We start from the raw sequence: 14099 nt of genomic DNA on the forward strand, positions 1-14099 counted from the left end.
AGATTGTCCCTAAAATGCACTTTCAGGTTTTTTGGTTTTTTTAACTTACACATGTATAAAATATAGAGTGACTACAGTATTATTTTACAACATGTAGGAGACATGCTGTCTATAAATTGAAGTGACAAATGCAAGCATGACTAGGATTCGTACCTGGGTCTCTGGAAATTGTTCATTGGTAGAGCAATGGCACAGTATGCCATTCTCATTACCACAACAAATACGATGCTTGTGAAATATCACCATTGTTGTACAGTAAAGGCCTCCCCGATGGCTTTTGGTAACGTCATCACCTTGTAATTAAGGGGTCCTGGGTTCGATACCTGTTGGAGGCATATTGCACATTGGTTCGGATCCCACTTTAACATTTTGGAGCCCAGGGCCATTTTCACAGGTAACCACCTTGGTGCCCGAGCCGATTTTGAGCAAAATGCAGAGTTTTAATTAAAGGAGTGTAGATCGTAGGCTAATTGCCGTAGAGAGATGAATGATATACCGTTGTACGCGGAATGAACCAGAGATACAGACTATATAAAATGTATGCAAATTCAGCATATATGTGGCAGGGGAGGGGAGAATTCCCAAAATTCCAAAATTTCGGAAAAAATGGGTATTCCCCCTCCTTGCAAGGAAAGAGTACATGACAGTGTCGATATGCACATGGAAATTATCGCTGGCATGTAAGGAACACAAAAATATTTCCATTATCATCATATGACTAATGTAATGCGAGTTGTACCCCCAGAAGGAATGGTCAGCATGCCACTGATTCAAGCTTCAAAATGCAGTGTTACCTTGGAATGACTGGAGCTCAGAGGCTAATTGCCCTAGAGAGATGAATGATATACACATTCGGCGTATATATGGAGGGGTGAGGAGGAATCCCCCCAAAAATATATATTTTTTTAAAAAAATTGGGGTTTCTCCCTGCCCCCCGAAAAAAAAAGCACATAGAAATTATCGCTGGCATGTAAGAAACAGAAGTCGCAACCTTTCTATTCTTAGCTTTTTTGTTTATATGTATTTCTAACATTTTAGTGAGAAATGTTACGTGTGTACGCGAGTGTGTATGTGTAATTAGTCTATAGTATTGCTTTTTATGTTCTTTTTAAATATATACAAGATGCCATTTTTATGGTGTCCACGGATCACAGAAATGTATAGAGGACGTCAAAACAAACAACTTTCCTCAGTAACATGTGCGTTGTTTAGGCGCGACAAACGCTAAAAAAAATCTGTTTAGCCGCCTGTATGTTGGCAACCAAATACAACATTTGATCGCATCTGTGACATATCTTCCTGTCGTGAAATGTCGCAGATGTCATTAAATATTTACAAATTGTGCAGCAGGATGAGCGTTGCGTCTGAGGGTACCAATAAACAAACTTCCTTCGAATGAAGTTTCCTTTGACTGCAGTTTCCAGGGGTGAGGGAAACGCATTGCTTTAGAACAACAAATCTGGCCTTCCTTTGTTGGCAAAATTTTTCCCTTGGAAAAAGACGCAAAAAAGAAGTTGCCTCTTTCCTGCCATTTTCATGAAAAAAAAAAACGTGCACCAATGATTTCTGTTAAATACATGTGTTAACAACAATATGAAAAAAGAAAATCGGAATTCTAGCAAAAAATAGCGAAGTTATAACGTAAAAACTACGACCTTGACAAAGCATCTCGATCGAGATAATCGGGCACCTGAGGGTTACCTAAGAGCATCTCGATCGAGATTGTTGAGAAAAGTTGCCTCTTTCCCGCCATTTTCATGAAAAAAGCATGCAACAATGATTTCTGTTAAATACATATGTTAACAACAATATGAAAAAAGAAAATCTGAATTCTAGCCAAAAATAGCGAAGTTATAATGTAAAAACTACGACCTTGACAAAGCATCTCGATCGAGACGATTGGGCACCTGAGGGTTACCTAAGAGTGTCTCAATCGAGACAATCAGGCACCTAAATGTCAAACTGTACATCCAGTCCCTATTAGCCTATGTGTACCTAAATGCATTTTAAAAACAACAATTCAATTGTTGTGCAGTGAAATTGAGCATGTTGTTTCCTTACCTGGGAATGAACACAAAAATTGGGGTAAAACTTATATGAAGTTTTTTTTTTCATGGAAAAGATGTGAAACATTACCTCCCTGCTTCTCCCAACAGATGGAGGGATGTAAGAGGTGACCCAAATATCAACCTGTCTTCCTAACATCATGGCCTTGTAATCAAGGGTCCTGGGTTTGATACAGTGGTTTGAATTCCACTATAGGTGTAGTCCTGATTAGCCTATGTATGTGTAAAAGTGGACTTAAACCTCAGACTCAACCTCTCTTCCATCTAGTACATACTGAACTGCATTTTTCAGACTTAGCCATCTGGACCTACAGCCAGTATAATCCTCTGTAAGGTCGTTTATTGTCTTGTGTTTTGTTCTTATGCAGGGTGCGGCAAAAAGATCTGATGGTTTGTAAGTAAAAATAACGAACTTATTACACAACATTTGTACATGGTTATGTATTCAACACATTGGGGGTACATGTGCCATTTAACAGGCAGTAAAAAAAATCTTTACAACAAAGGCTTAGGTTTTGAAGATGACGTCATCCAAATGGTGTCTATTTCTCGCCAATCACTCTTTTCAAGTCTCCTGCCGAAGCTGTCAAAAACATGCCCCAACATTTGATTTGGTACGGCAGCGATTTTTTGGCGTATGGCCACTTAAAGTTAGTCCAATGTGCGTGATTTGTTGACGTACACTCTCGATTTCAGGTATCCCCCACAAGAAATAATCACAGACACTGAGATCTGGGGAACGGGCTGGCCAAGCAATGTGACCATTACAAGAAATGAGGCGACCAGGGAACCTTCCCCTTAAAAAAAATCATTACAATCCTTGCTGTGTGGGCAGTTGCCCCAGCTTGCTGGAACCACATGCAGGGGCTATGTAGGCATCTTCTCAGTTTGGGTAACAGGAAACTTTCCAGAATTGAGAGGTAACGAACGCTCTGCAGTCATCGTAACTGTTTCCCCTGCATTCCCCTCAAAGAAGTATGGCCCAAGTACACAATTCTTCAAAACGCCACACCACACTGTCACTTTGACACTGTGAAGGGGACGTTCATGCATCGAGAGTTTTGAACAGAGCAATAGTGGAAGTTCTGCTTGTTCACAAAACCCGATAAATGGAAATGAATTTTGTCGCTCATCATGAGAACTATGTCATCAGTCAGCACATCAATCATTTGCTGTGAAAATGTTATGCGATTTGCATAATCCTAAGGCTTTAATTGTTGAACCATGGCCATTTTGTACTGGTGGCAGTGTAAATCATAATGCAGTATTCACAGATGCTGTGATCAGAGAGATGCATAGCAGAAGCATGTTTACAAGCTCACCGGATTGGAGCTTGTCGTAAGCGCACAATGTTTTCTGGTGTCCTGGCTGACCATGGACGACTTGTTGACTTCCGTTTTAGAGCTGAACCTGTTCCTCTTCGACCCACGTTGAAGTGTTGGCACAATTGACGCGGAGTTGCAACGCACAAATCACCACTTTTAAAAAATGTCTCCACGACAAATGCACGCTGCTCACACGATCACGTCTCCATGGCTACTGACCTGGCATTGCATGCACAGCAGCTGATCAAGCCATGCCCCTTTCATCCCCCTCCCCCCCCCCCCCAGACACATCTCCTCATTGCTACTCACCAATGAAAACCGGTGAGTTTTGCTGCATTCATGACGAGAACTGGACACCACTTGGATGACGTCGTCTTCAAAACCTAAGCCTTTGTTGTAAAGATTTTTTTTACTGCATGTTAAATGCTACATGTACCCCAATCTGTTGAATACATAAGCTTGTACAAATGTTGTGTAATACGTTCGTTATTTTTACTTACAAACCATCAGATCTTTTTGCCGCACCCTGTATATGCTGAGTGTTACTTTCCAACCTCAGCTTTTAACCTAGGTAAGGAGATTTTTGTCCTCAGAGATTTTAGTTATGGTGATGCTGTTATTTATCCCGTATAATGTGATAGGTGCAAATACACCACGTGCCGGACACCCAAAATTTTCCTTTCAGTCAGTCAATCAACCCAACAGATAGACAGGGATGCATAGTTATGGGCTAGGTTTATTGTATTTGAACATTGTTTTTGCCATCCCACTCGTGCCCTCTTCTGGACTTTACATATGATATGACTGTCCTTACAAGAAATGGCAACATTGAAGAGACATGTGGGGCCCACATGTCTCGTGAAGATTATGAGGAAGATAAGCATCTAGCTTTCTTTAAGCTTGTCCAGAGTTGTACATCTGGTTTGTACTGAACACATGTGAATTCTACTGTAGTGTGCTTTGTGTAACACCATACCGAGACCTCCATCTTGCCTTAAATTGACTTTCTTGTCTCCTTTTCTTAACAGTTGAGAGATCTTGGTGAACTCTGTGGGTTGATGCCTGGCAGCAAGACGACCAGCGAACAACTGCATTTGGTAGTAGGGTTATCAGCAGGCATGGGAGATGCCCACGCAGCAAGGTCGTCTGCAAGCAAACCAACTCCAACGGATAAGCTGAAAGAAGCACTTTCTTCAAAAGAAGCTTTTAAGAAACATTATCTGGTAAGCATTCAGGTAATAATGATGCAATCAACGGTTGGGGAGAATTCCTTCTCCTCTGGTTACTTGCACACCCTTGTGGTTTCAAATATTTATCCCAGAGTGTCGAATATAAAGTGTTATTCTTAGGAGCATTGGTGATCTTGTTAATTTTATGCATTTTGTTAATGTTGTAAATTGTTTTTCTATCATTTCATTTCATGTTCATACTCTCTGAATGAACTTCATTTGTCTTCTTATCTTTCTAAACATTAAATCTCTGATTGACCAAACAGAATCACATAGCATCTGGTATTTTAAAATTATTTCATGTTTTGTAAATCAGTGTAAAAATGTTATGACTCTCTAATACATGATGCAAGACATCATTGAATGAACCAAAAATAAACATATTAGTGCAAGTATGTGTTTTCTCTTAATGAACAAGGTGCATAATTGGGATATTTGCAGACGTGTGAAAGGTCCTTTAGTGTATATCCTGGAATCCCCCACAAACATCTTTCTAATTATAATTATAAATTATAATGATTTTACAAATTGAAATAAATTAATGTATAGTAAGTGAAAGGAAAGGAACAGATTAATCGGTACCCTAACAGTTTCGGCTGATTGTCAACAGTTTTACTGATTTGGATGAATAGCATGTAGTTGAGGACATAATTCTTCTATTCTTTTATTGTTTCTGTCTGTATAAATAGGGCTGTCTGATAGTATGATACCAGTAACATACGCAAAACAATTTCAAAAAACATGGTTTGTTTTTCTAAGGCTGCCTGGGTAAATTTTATTTTGGTGCTGGTGAAATTTTCATTCCAGTACAGCCCTAATGAAAGAATTGCTACAAAAATCTTGAATGATCTAGGAGGCAAATTTAAAAAGTGTGTGATAAGTTCACAGTCAAGTCGATTCCAATGCTGATGCTTGAAAATTGTTCACAATATTGATCAATATTGGTATGTAAATATTCCATTTTACCAGAGTTTTGCTTTCAAATATTCAAGAATGAAATCAGAATATTAAAATAGCTGTCATTTATTCACAAAGTCTAATTTTTTACACAATACTGGTGAAAAATAATTGAAAACTGTGAATTTTGCATAAATTTCAGGATAATTAAACTCTGTGAAAGTGTCACATAGCATTTCTGTAGACCCCCCACTAAATACCCAAACTCTGGAAAAATATCAAGCCTGTATCAGTGAAAAAGTTCTAACCAATGCTTGTTGATACCAAGACTACTGGTATTGGCTCAGATCTAAATAATAAGAATAATAAGAAATTCCTTTTTGTGTTGGCTAAAAAAATTACAAATATCAATATATTAATGATATTCTTGGGATGAGACAGATTAATTGGTACTCTATCAATACCAACTAATAAAGGCCTACTCTATCAATACCAACCGATAAAGGCTTATTGGTGTTTAGGTTTATTGTCAGATTTACCAAGAAATTTACTGACCCAATATACCTACAAATAGCCTCAGTTCAAAATTTTGCCATTTTCTTACAAATTTTATGAATTTTGATATAATTCATGTGCCCTGGTTTTGTAAAGTAAAGATTATAGATAGCTCCTTTTTCTAGGGCGAAATCCATTGCAATCTTCTGGTTAGATACATTAATCGAGGATATTAATGAACCATTCAGGTTCTTTATGGAACATTTGCAATTTTATACTGGATGGATAGAAAAACAGTTATCAGCATCGGCAAAAATTTCGTTTTAGTCCAACCCAAGTATATTCGTTTCCTTTAGCAGTATATGGAACCGACCCGGTGGATGCACTTTGTGGTTCAGATCCCACTTTAAACTGTATGTCCAGTCCCGATTAGCCTTACTGTGCATAAAGTGGACTTGAAACACCAACTCAATCCAAAAGGTATATGGGACCGGCAAGAAATTCATGTTGGTCCAACCCAAGTATATTTGTTTCCTTTATCAGTATATGGGACCATCCGTGGCTTTTTCCCCCTTAGAAAGGAAACTTTCATAATGCATATCTATTCAACTCTTATCGGTTGTGGAAGTGAATGTGTTGTTCATTAATTAATCTGTATATTTAAATTTTGCAGGAGCTGGCAGAGTTAGCTATGGGTACATTCAAGCATATTGGCCGCATAAGGTCGGCTCGCCTTATTGGCCGTGATCTTGCATCCTTCTATACTCAGTTGGGCGAAATGCAGAAGGCAGCTGTTTTTCTTTCTGATGCACTGAAAACATACCAAGAGGAAGGGTGGAATATTTTGTTTGTCCAGACTCAGCTGGAGTTAGCAGAGTGCTTTCAGAAAATGTGTGATAAAGAGAGGTATGCTCTGATATTTAAATTCCTGTATTACTATTTTCTACATGTTTAATTTGAGGACTGTGACGAAATGAATGATGAAACACAAAGAATCATCCATACCTGGGAACTTGCACCCTGGGCTACTAGTTTTGTAGCATGCTGTGCTAATCGCTATGTCACACACACTGGCATGTAAATAATGTATGTGCATTATAATGCAAGTGTTTTAGTACTGACAGTGAATTTGCTCATTCTAAACCACCAAACAAATGCATTTGCAGTGACGGTAGTGAACTATATAATTCAGGCAACGTTTTTGTGTTTTAAGTTATAACATCAAGCAAGATTAATATATCGGAAGGGAGTACAGTGGAACCCGGATTTTACATTTTTTAGGGAACCAATATAAGAAACGTACAATGCAGGAACATGTAAAATGTGGGAAAATTTTCTTAACATTTTACTATATTGGGACCATGTAGATTGAGTGTAAAAATCCAGGAATGTAATCTCTGGGTTCTCCTGTACTCATTTATCCAAAAAAAAACCTATTTTTGTGGTGTTTCGCAGTTGAGTGTATACATCCTTTCATTATTGTAATAATTTGCTACTGCATCTTTCAATATCCAAAACATGAATCAAGCAAGATGTTGTCTCGCATGTAATATTAATAAATAAATTCTCAATTTATGAATAAGAGAATAAATTCTCAATTCATGAATAAACTAAAGATCACCTGCAAAATTTACTAACACTGGTAAACTTACATGCACATCTCAGTTGAGACCAGCAGTAATAATAAGAGAAAAATTAGTAAGAATTAATGCTTGATCTTGGTTTGGTCCATTAACCGTACTGCTGAACCATCACAGATTTCTCTGTTTAGATATTTCTCTGTGTATGTTTCACCCATTTTCAACTTTCAGAATAATACGTATTCCTAAATAATATTTAAAAATACTAAAACTGATTGTACTTACGATTAGTGAGTATATATTATTTCCGAACAATGTTTCGGGAAACCACTGTTCCCTTCATCAGGTTCTATTTTGACTATCAAAAACACTCCATAGCCACATCAAGTCGATTCAAATCAACCTACGGGAAAGTGAAATGGTGTGCGCCTTTTTAACTTTTTAAGTTGAAGTGCTTCTTTTAGGTTGATTCTTTCAACTTTTGTGGTTTTAAACAGTAGTGTGGGAATGGAAGTTTTAACAGGTTTTGGCAAGTTTTCTAAATTCCTCCTTTACCAGAGTCAAACCTATATCCTTTTTCCTGGCTTTTGAATCAACTTGATGTGGCTATGGAGTGTGTTTGATAGTCAAAATAGAACCTGATGAAGGGAACAGCGATTTCCTGAAACATGGTTCGGAAATAATATATACTCACTAATCATAAGTTTTAGTATTTTTAAATATTATTTAGGAATACGTGTTATTCTGTAATTGTGAGTAATTTGCACAACCATAAGTTATGAGTTTCAACTTTCCCTTGCCTCAATATTCTTTGAAGAATTAGGAGTTTTATTTGTATCATAAACACAGAGAGGCGAAGAGATTTATACCAAAGATAAATCGTCCAAATTTGAGTTAGTTGTCAGCATTAAATCCAAAAAATGTTTGAACAGAATTGTACCTTTTACAATATTTTGTGTGCTCTGCTAGTTTCATTATTTCTCTTTCTTTTCTTAAGAAAGAAAATAATATGACATTGAGACATGTCTTTGAGAGTTTTGACAATTGTTTCAGGTATGCAAGAATGTGCAGTGCTGTTGCTTGTGCTCCCAGTTTATCTGATGAAGTACGGAACTCCCACTTTGACGAAATGGTTATGACTCTCAAAGCACTGAAACTTGGTAAGTAGTTATTTTGTTTAAACTTTGTTAATTGTTTTAACTGATTCCCAAAGATAAAATGTATCATTTGAAACACAGTGCATGAAAGCAGGAACTAATGAATATGGATAAACAAGTGGGATACATCAAGTATCTGTGCAATACTCATTGAGTAAGGTTTCTCGTTATTGTTCAACCAATGGTTACATGTTCATCTGGATGGGGCACTTAATCAGTACTTTATTGTTATCGGCTGATATAGACATACCACTTTATTGGTGAAAAAAAAGAAAGTGAAGTTTCCCATGCATATAGCACCGTGCCATGAAGGCACTTTTAGGAGATGTGGTGGTAGAGCCCCACACATTCTCAATCTTGGCCATTTTGGAGGTGATGTGATCAGTACCATGCTCTGCATGCCTTTACTCCCAGAGTTGCCTCCAGGTACCCATTGATTTGAGGCTGGGTGTCCCAGGGCTGCTTTATGCGGGGACAAGGTTGGAAAAATTCCAGTCTTAGATCACCCACCCTGCACTTGGGTCTCCCGCATGTCAGTTAGATGCCCTACTGACTAGACCACCATGGCTCTTGTTTATTGGTAAGATAACTGATAATTGTACTGATCTGATATTTCCATAAATATCCTGCTATTTTATTATTTTAAAAATATTAGTATATAATTCGTTTTTTTTTATGTCTAAATATGTCATTCTTTTTCAAAGCAAACCCATTGCCATCACACAAGTCATATGGTTACATACATTGATTGATTAGAAAGACTAGATTCCTCAGAGAACATTTGCAATTTTATACTGTACTGGTTATTGGAGAATATTGATTATTTAGATTAGTAGCATTTCTGTGTTGGTTAAAATGTCATATTGGTCTATCCCTAATTTGTCCTGTAACATTTATAAGTAATCTGGACAGCTTTAAAAATTGTTAGTTTTCAAGATCTTTACCAACTTAGCCAAATTTTAGGATTTTGTTTTGTTGTAATTGTTTTTTTTTTTACTTAATTTCAACAGAAAAACCTTTGGTTACTGCCTTCTCAGACTCGTTCAAACTACTCTCTGTGGAAGTAAAATTTAGCAATAAGGTCATAGTACACGATTGTGTGGTGGAAGTTGAAGTACAGATTGTAAGCAACTTCCCAAAAGGTGTACTTTGTCAGAAGGCAGCCATTTCGATGGAGAAGTTAAAAACCAGTTCAACTGCCAAGCCTGGGGATAAAGCTCATGAATCTCTGGAGAGAAGAATGAGTGCAGGCAAGAAGAACGTTGAGAAGAATGTACAGAATGAGAACATTAGCAGAACAAAATACACCAGCGAGGATACGAAACCGCAGAATCCTGCTCTCATAAAGCTCGAAATGGTGGGACATTTGGAGTACAAGCAAGACAAGAGTCTTAGCTCTGCTAGTATTATCAGCAAGAATCCTAAACAGTTTCTCAGGTAAGGTGTCTTAATTGTTGTCTTAGAAATTTTCTGGTTACTTGTAAGGCACTTATTATAGGCACTAAAACATCTAAAAAAGGCAAGAAATTTAAAATAGGCACTTGGAAAGGATCATAAACTTGCTACAGTGTGTGTGTGTGACTATTGAAGCAATTATGCATAGCCTAGCTGAAAAAAATTAGTGGCAAACATTGGGTGATGACTACAAGATGGGTAATAATTTTCATAAATGTCATTACTGCTGACTGGACATCAAAGTTTTAAATATAGTACATGTGCATAGTGAAACGTGAACTGTAATAAAACCAAATTCATTTACAAAATGCTGATCAAAACACAGCATAATTTGCTCATCCTTCTAACTACGTACTTTCCTTTTTGCTAGGATTAGTCCAACAATATTTCATTTTCCTTTGTCATTCAATAGTAATCAATTTGTTAATTTTAAAATCCACCTTCCTTACTTTTGCATACACCACACAACTAAACAAGAGAGTATTGATTAACTTGAACAAATATGAAGCTGAATACAGGTTGTCGCTTTGTCAAAATTACTTTCTAGAATTCACAGAAATACCCCTTCCCCACCAAAGAGAAGTGAGAGCAAAAAATATCCACAAAATGCATATTTAGGCAACAGATTACCACAGTGTTCAATTGGTGAACTTTGATTTTTATTTAAAACAATGTTTCTTCTGGGGTATAGCCTTTCCATTTCGGCTTGTCTGATGGTGTAACTTTGTAAAAATATTTTAATTTGAAAAAGGAAATTGAAATCCAGCTGCTCCTCAAATCAAAAATATAAATACTTGCAAGTCACCTGCAGACACAACACAGATCCCTTACTTTTGAGGGCCTCCCCGATGGTGCAGTGGTAGCGTTGTCGCCTTGTATTCAAGGGATCCTGCGTTCGATACCCGGTGGAGGCACATAGTGGTTCGGATTCCACTTTAAACTGTAGGTCCAGTCCCGATTAGCCTTTCTGTGCATAAAGTGGACTTAAAACACTAAATCAACCAACCAACCTTACTTTTGAATTTTTTTTGGTTGTAGAAAATGTTTGTTAATATTTAATGACTAAATGACCTTACTTCATTTTATGGGACTTTAGATGCATTAAAATATTAGAAACATGCTTATGTATCTGCATATCTGTTTTTTTAATTCGATTAATTTCAGTCACCACTGTCAGTATGCACATTGGAACTTGTGGTATGCAGATACAAAAGCACATTTCGTGTGTATATTAATAAGTGATCTTAGGTACTGGGTAAGACCAAAATTTGTGATTTTACCATGTTCTTTTTTTCTAGACGCCAAGACAGTCATGGGAAATATAGAAAGCAGTCAGTAGCATCAAAAAATGATTTTCAGCTTTCATTGTATGAAGAAAATATAACTCTTGTTCCAGGGGAAAACACATTCGTAGTGAAAGCAAAGGTAATGAAATTAATTGTAGTGTAGAATTAATAACATGTGGTCTTTGATTTGTTTAAGATTGTACTTGTATCTAATATAATTGAAAATGACATCTGCTATTGGTAAAAGTGGAGAGAGAAAACATCATTTAATTGCTAAAGGTTTCTCAGATAAAAGTACAGTAATCCCTAGTAATCCGGCAGATATCAGACCAGAGGACTGCTGGATTAACGAAAATGCCGGATTAGTGGAGGTTCATTTAAAAAAAAATGCATTTTAATAGCAAAACCTATGTTTATTGCACAAAATATGTACATATGTACATACGTATATTAAAATGGAAATTAGTGGTGTACGTGGGGTTGCATGTGCAACAATGATGCATACAGATCGCTATACTGAGCCTGGTGTTTACCTCGTGCCAAGGTCTCTGACACCGACATGCAGTAACTTCTTTTCCCTTTCACGTTCCCACTCGCTCAACGCCGTACTACTGGAGGGTCTGGATTGGCGAAGTGCCGGATTATAGAGGGACCACTACATTTTTTTTTTTTTCCATGAAATGAAAAATGCATCCGTGCAGACACATACACTCTGAGGAGGTACCTACCTTATTTTTATTATGTGATTAATTTTGTGGCACTTGGAACCATCCACTTGCTTGGTTCTCACTGACCTGAAGATCCTGGAAAATGTGGAAAAATCCTGTGGGGGTATTGACCTGTAGTTACAGGCATGCATATTTCATTTTTGACAGAAACACGAAATGTGAAATAACATTGTAATGTTCATTTTTCATGTTTTTGAAAGGTGTTATGTTTTGTCACAAAATGATGCAAAATGACCAGCCCTGATGATAACTTTGAGATGGAGTCGAAAGCTTTGACAAACTTTGAAAGTCTCTCATGTCATGCTGTTTATGTGTTTAGTAACGTTTTTAACAAGAATGTTGCAAACACATGACCTATGAAGTGTCTTACGTTTAATTGCTTCGTTTTCCTGCATTACATATTACACATTTTGCCTACTGAATAAAATATGTGCTAGAAAGATGTTTCCAGTTTTTACATTTTCTTAATCACTAGAAAAATGTTTAATCAAGGTCATCAAGGTTATGGTTATGTAATGTAACGCCATAGACCCTAAACTTTAAATTTCTTGTGCAAGGGGTTTGCTAGATATCCACAGTCACCTATCACAGTAATTCCCGATCTTCTTGATGCTGCTTGAATATGTACAATTTACATGATTTTTTATGTAATACTTATATTTTACGTACGTCCAATGTAGCTATATAGTTATGGAGAAATAATATATAGTATATCAAATTATGCATTGAAAATAAGTGTTTATTTGAAAATTTGACAATCTGAAATTTACTTCTTGTGTTGATTTAATAGTGTTTTATTATCTTTTATTTTTTTAAATATTTATCTGCAGGCAGAAGAAAAGGGTGCTTACAGACTGGGACAATTATCATTGGTTGTCAGTGATTTGGAGTTTCTCTCTGAAGTAATTAGCCCCAATGTTACATTTGAAGTTAAATCAGAACCTTCAACAGTATCCTTAAACAAGGGCGAGAAAGATCTTCTGGCTGGGTTGGAGCAAGAAATGATGCTTTCCATCTCAACTGGCAGTTATCGGATTGATAAGGTAATAGCATCTTTTTTCTTTAGTAGCATTTCATTTGTCAGTGTTATTTATTCATAAAAAAATGTTGATGTAAATTAGAATTCTCTCTTTTGACTGAGGTTAAAAACGGACAGATATACTAATACGTACAAAAAGTACCTGGAATTTGTGAATAAAACTCAAAATACATGGTTAATCATCAACATTTATTTTGTCGCCTTCAAAATAGGTACCATCAGATGCAACACACATATGCCAACGCTTAACCCAGGCTTCAAAATGCAGAAGATGGTATCGTCCTGAGTTCCTTTTGCGAATTTCCTTAAATGGATTCAATTGATTCAAAATGCCTTCCCCAAAGTGGTAACTTGAGTCGCACGGAGCCATCTCTGGAGAATATGGGGCTTGGGTAAGGACATGTGTTGAGTTTTTGGCGAAAAACTCGCGAACAAGAGTCGACGTGTTCAACGATGCATTATCGTCGTGCAAAATCCAAGAATTGTTTTTCCATAACTCTGGTCTTTTCCGGCGAACATTCTCACACAGATGCCTCATAATGGTCACATAAAACTCTTTATTCACAGTTTGTTCCGCTGGAAGGAATTCTGAGTGCACAACACCACGATAATCAAAGAAAACAATGAGCATGACCTTAATTCTTGAACGACTTTGGCATGTTTTCTGGGTTTTTTTTTCATTTTCCATTGCAAAGATTATTGACCTGTTTGCATGTCATACTCGTACACCCATGTCTCATCACCAGTTAAGATGCATTTCATCAAGATTGAGTCACTAGAGGCTTGCAAAATCATGTCTTCAGCAACATCCATGTGATGTGCTTTTTGCAGGAAATTCAGCT

At 36.9% G+C, this 14099-nt stretch overlaps 1 protein-coding gene across 1 annotated transcript in view; it reads left to right on the forward strand.

The window, feature by feature from the left end:
• Positions 1–14099, forward strand: part of SIDL (SIDL trafficking protein particle complex subunit 10) — a 69260-nt gene that overhangs the window by 23974 nt on the left and 31187 nt on the right. The window contains exons 9-14 of the mRNA XM_083123862.1: positions 4420–4614; positions 6686–6918; positions 8646–8752; positions 9760–10186; positions 11503–11629; positions 13049–13261. Of these exons, the coding sequence (XP_082979988.1) occupies positions 4420–4614; positions 6686–6918; positions 8646–8752; positions 9760–10186; positions 11503–11629; positions 13049–13261 (1302 nt within the window). The remainder of the gene's footprint in view (positions 1–4419; positions 4615–6685; positions 6919–8645; positions 8753–9759; positions 10187–11502; positions 11630–13048; positions 13262–14099) is intronic.

Source organism: Lepisma saccharinum, chromosome 6, assembly GCF_977018435.1.
Source record: "Lepisma saccharinum chromosome 6, izLepSacc3.1, whole genome shotgun sequence".
Taxonomy (NCBI): Eukaryota; Metazoa; Arthropoda; class Insecta; order Zygentoma; family Lepismatidae; genus Lepisma; species Lepisma saccharinum.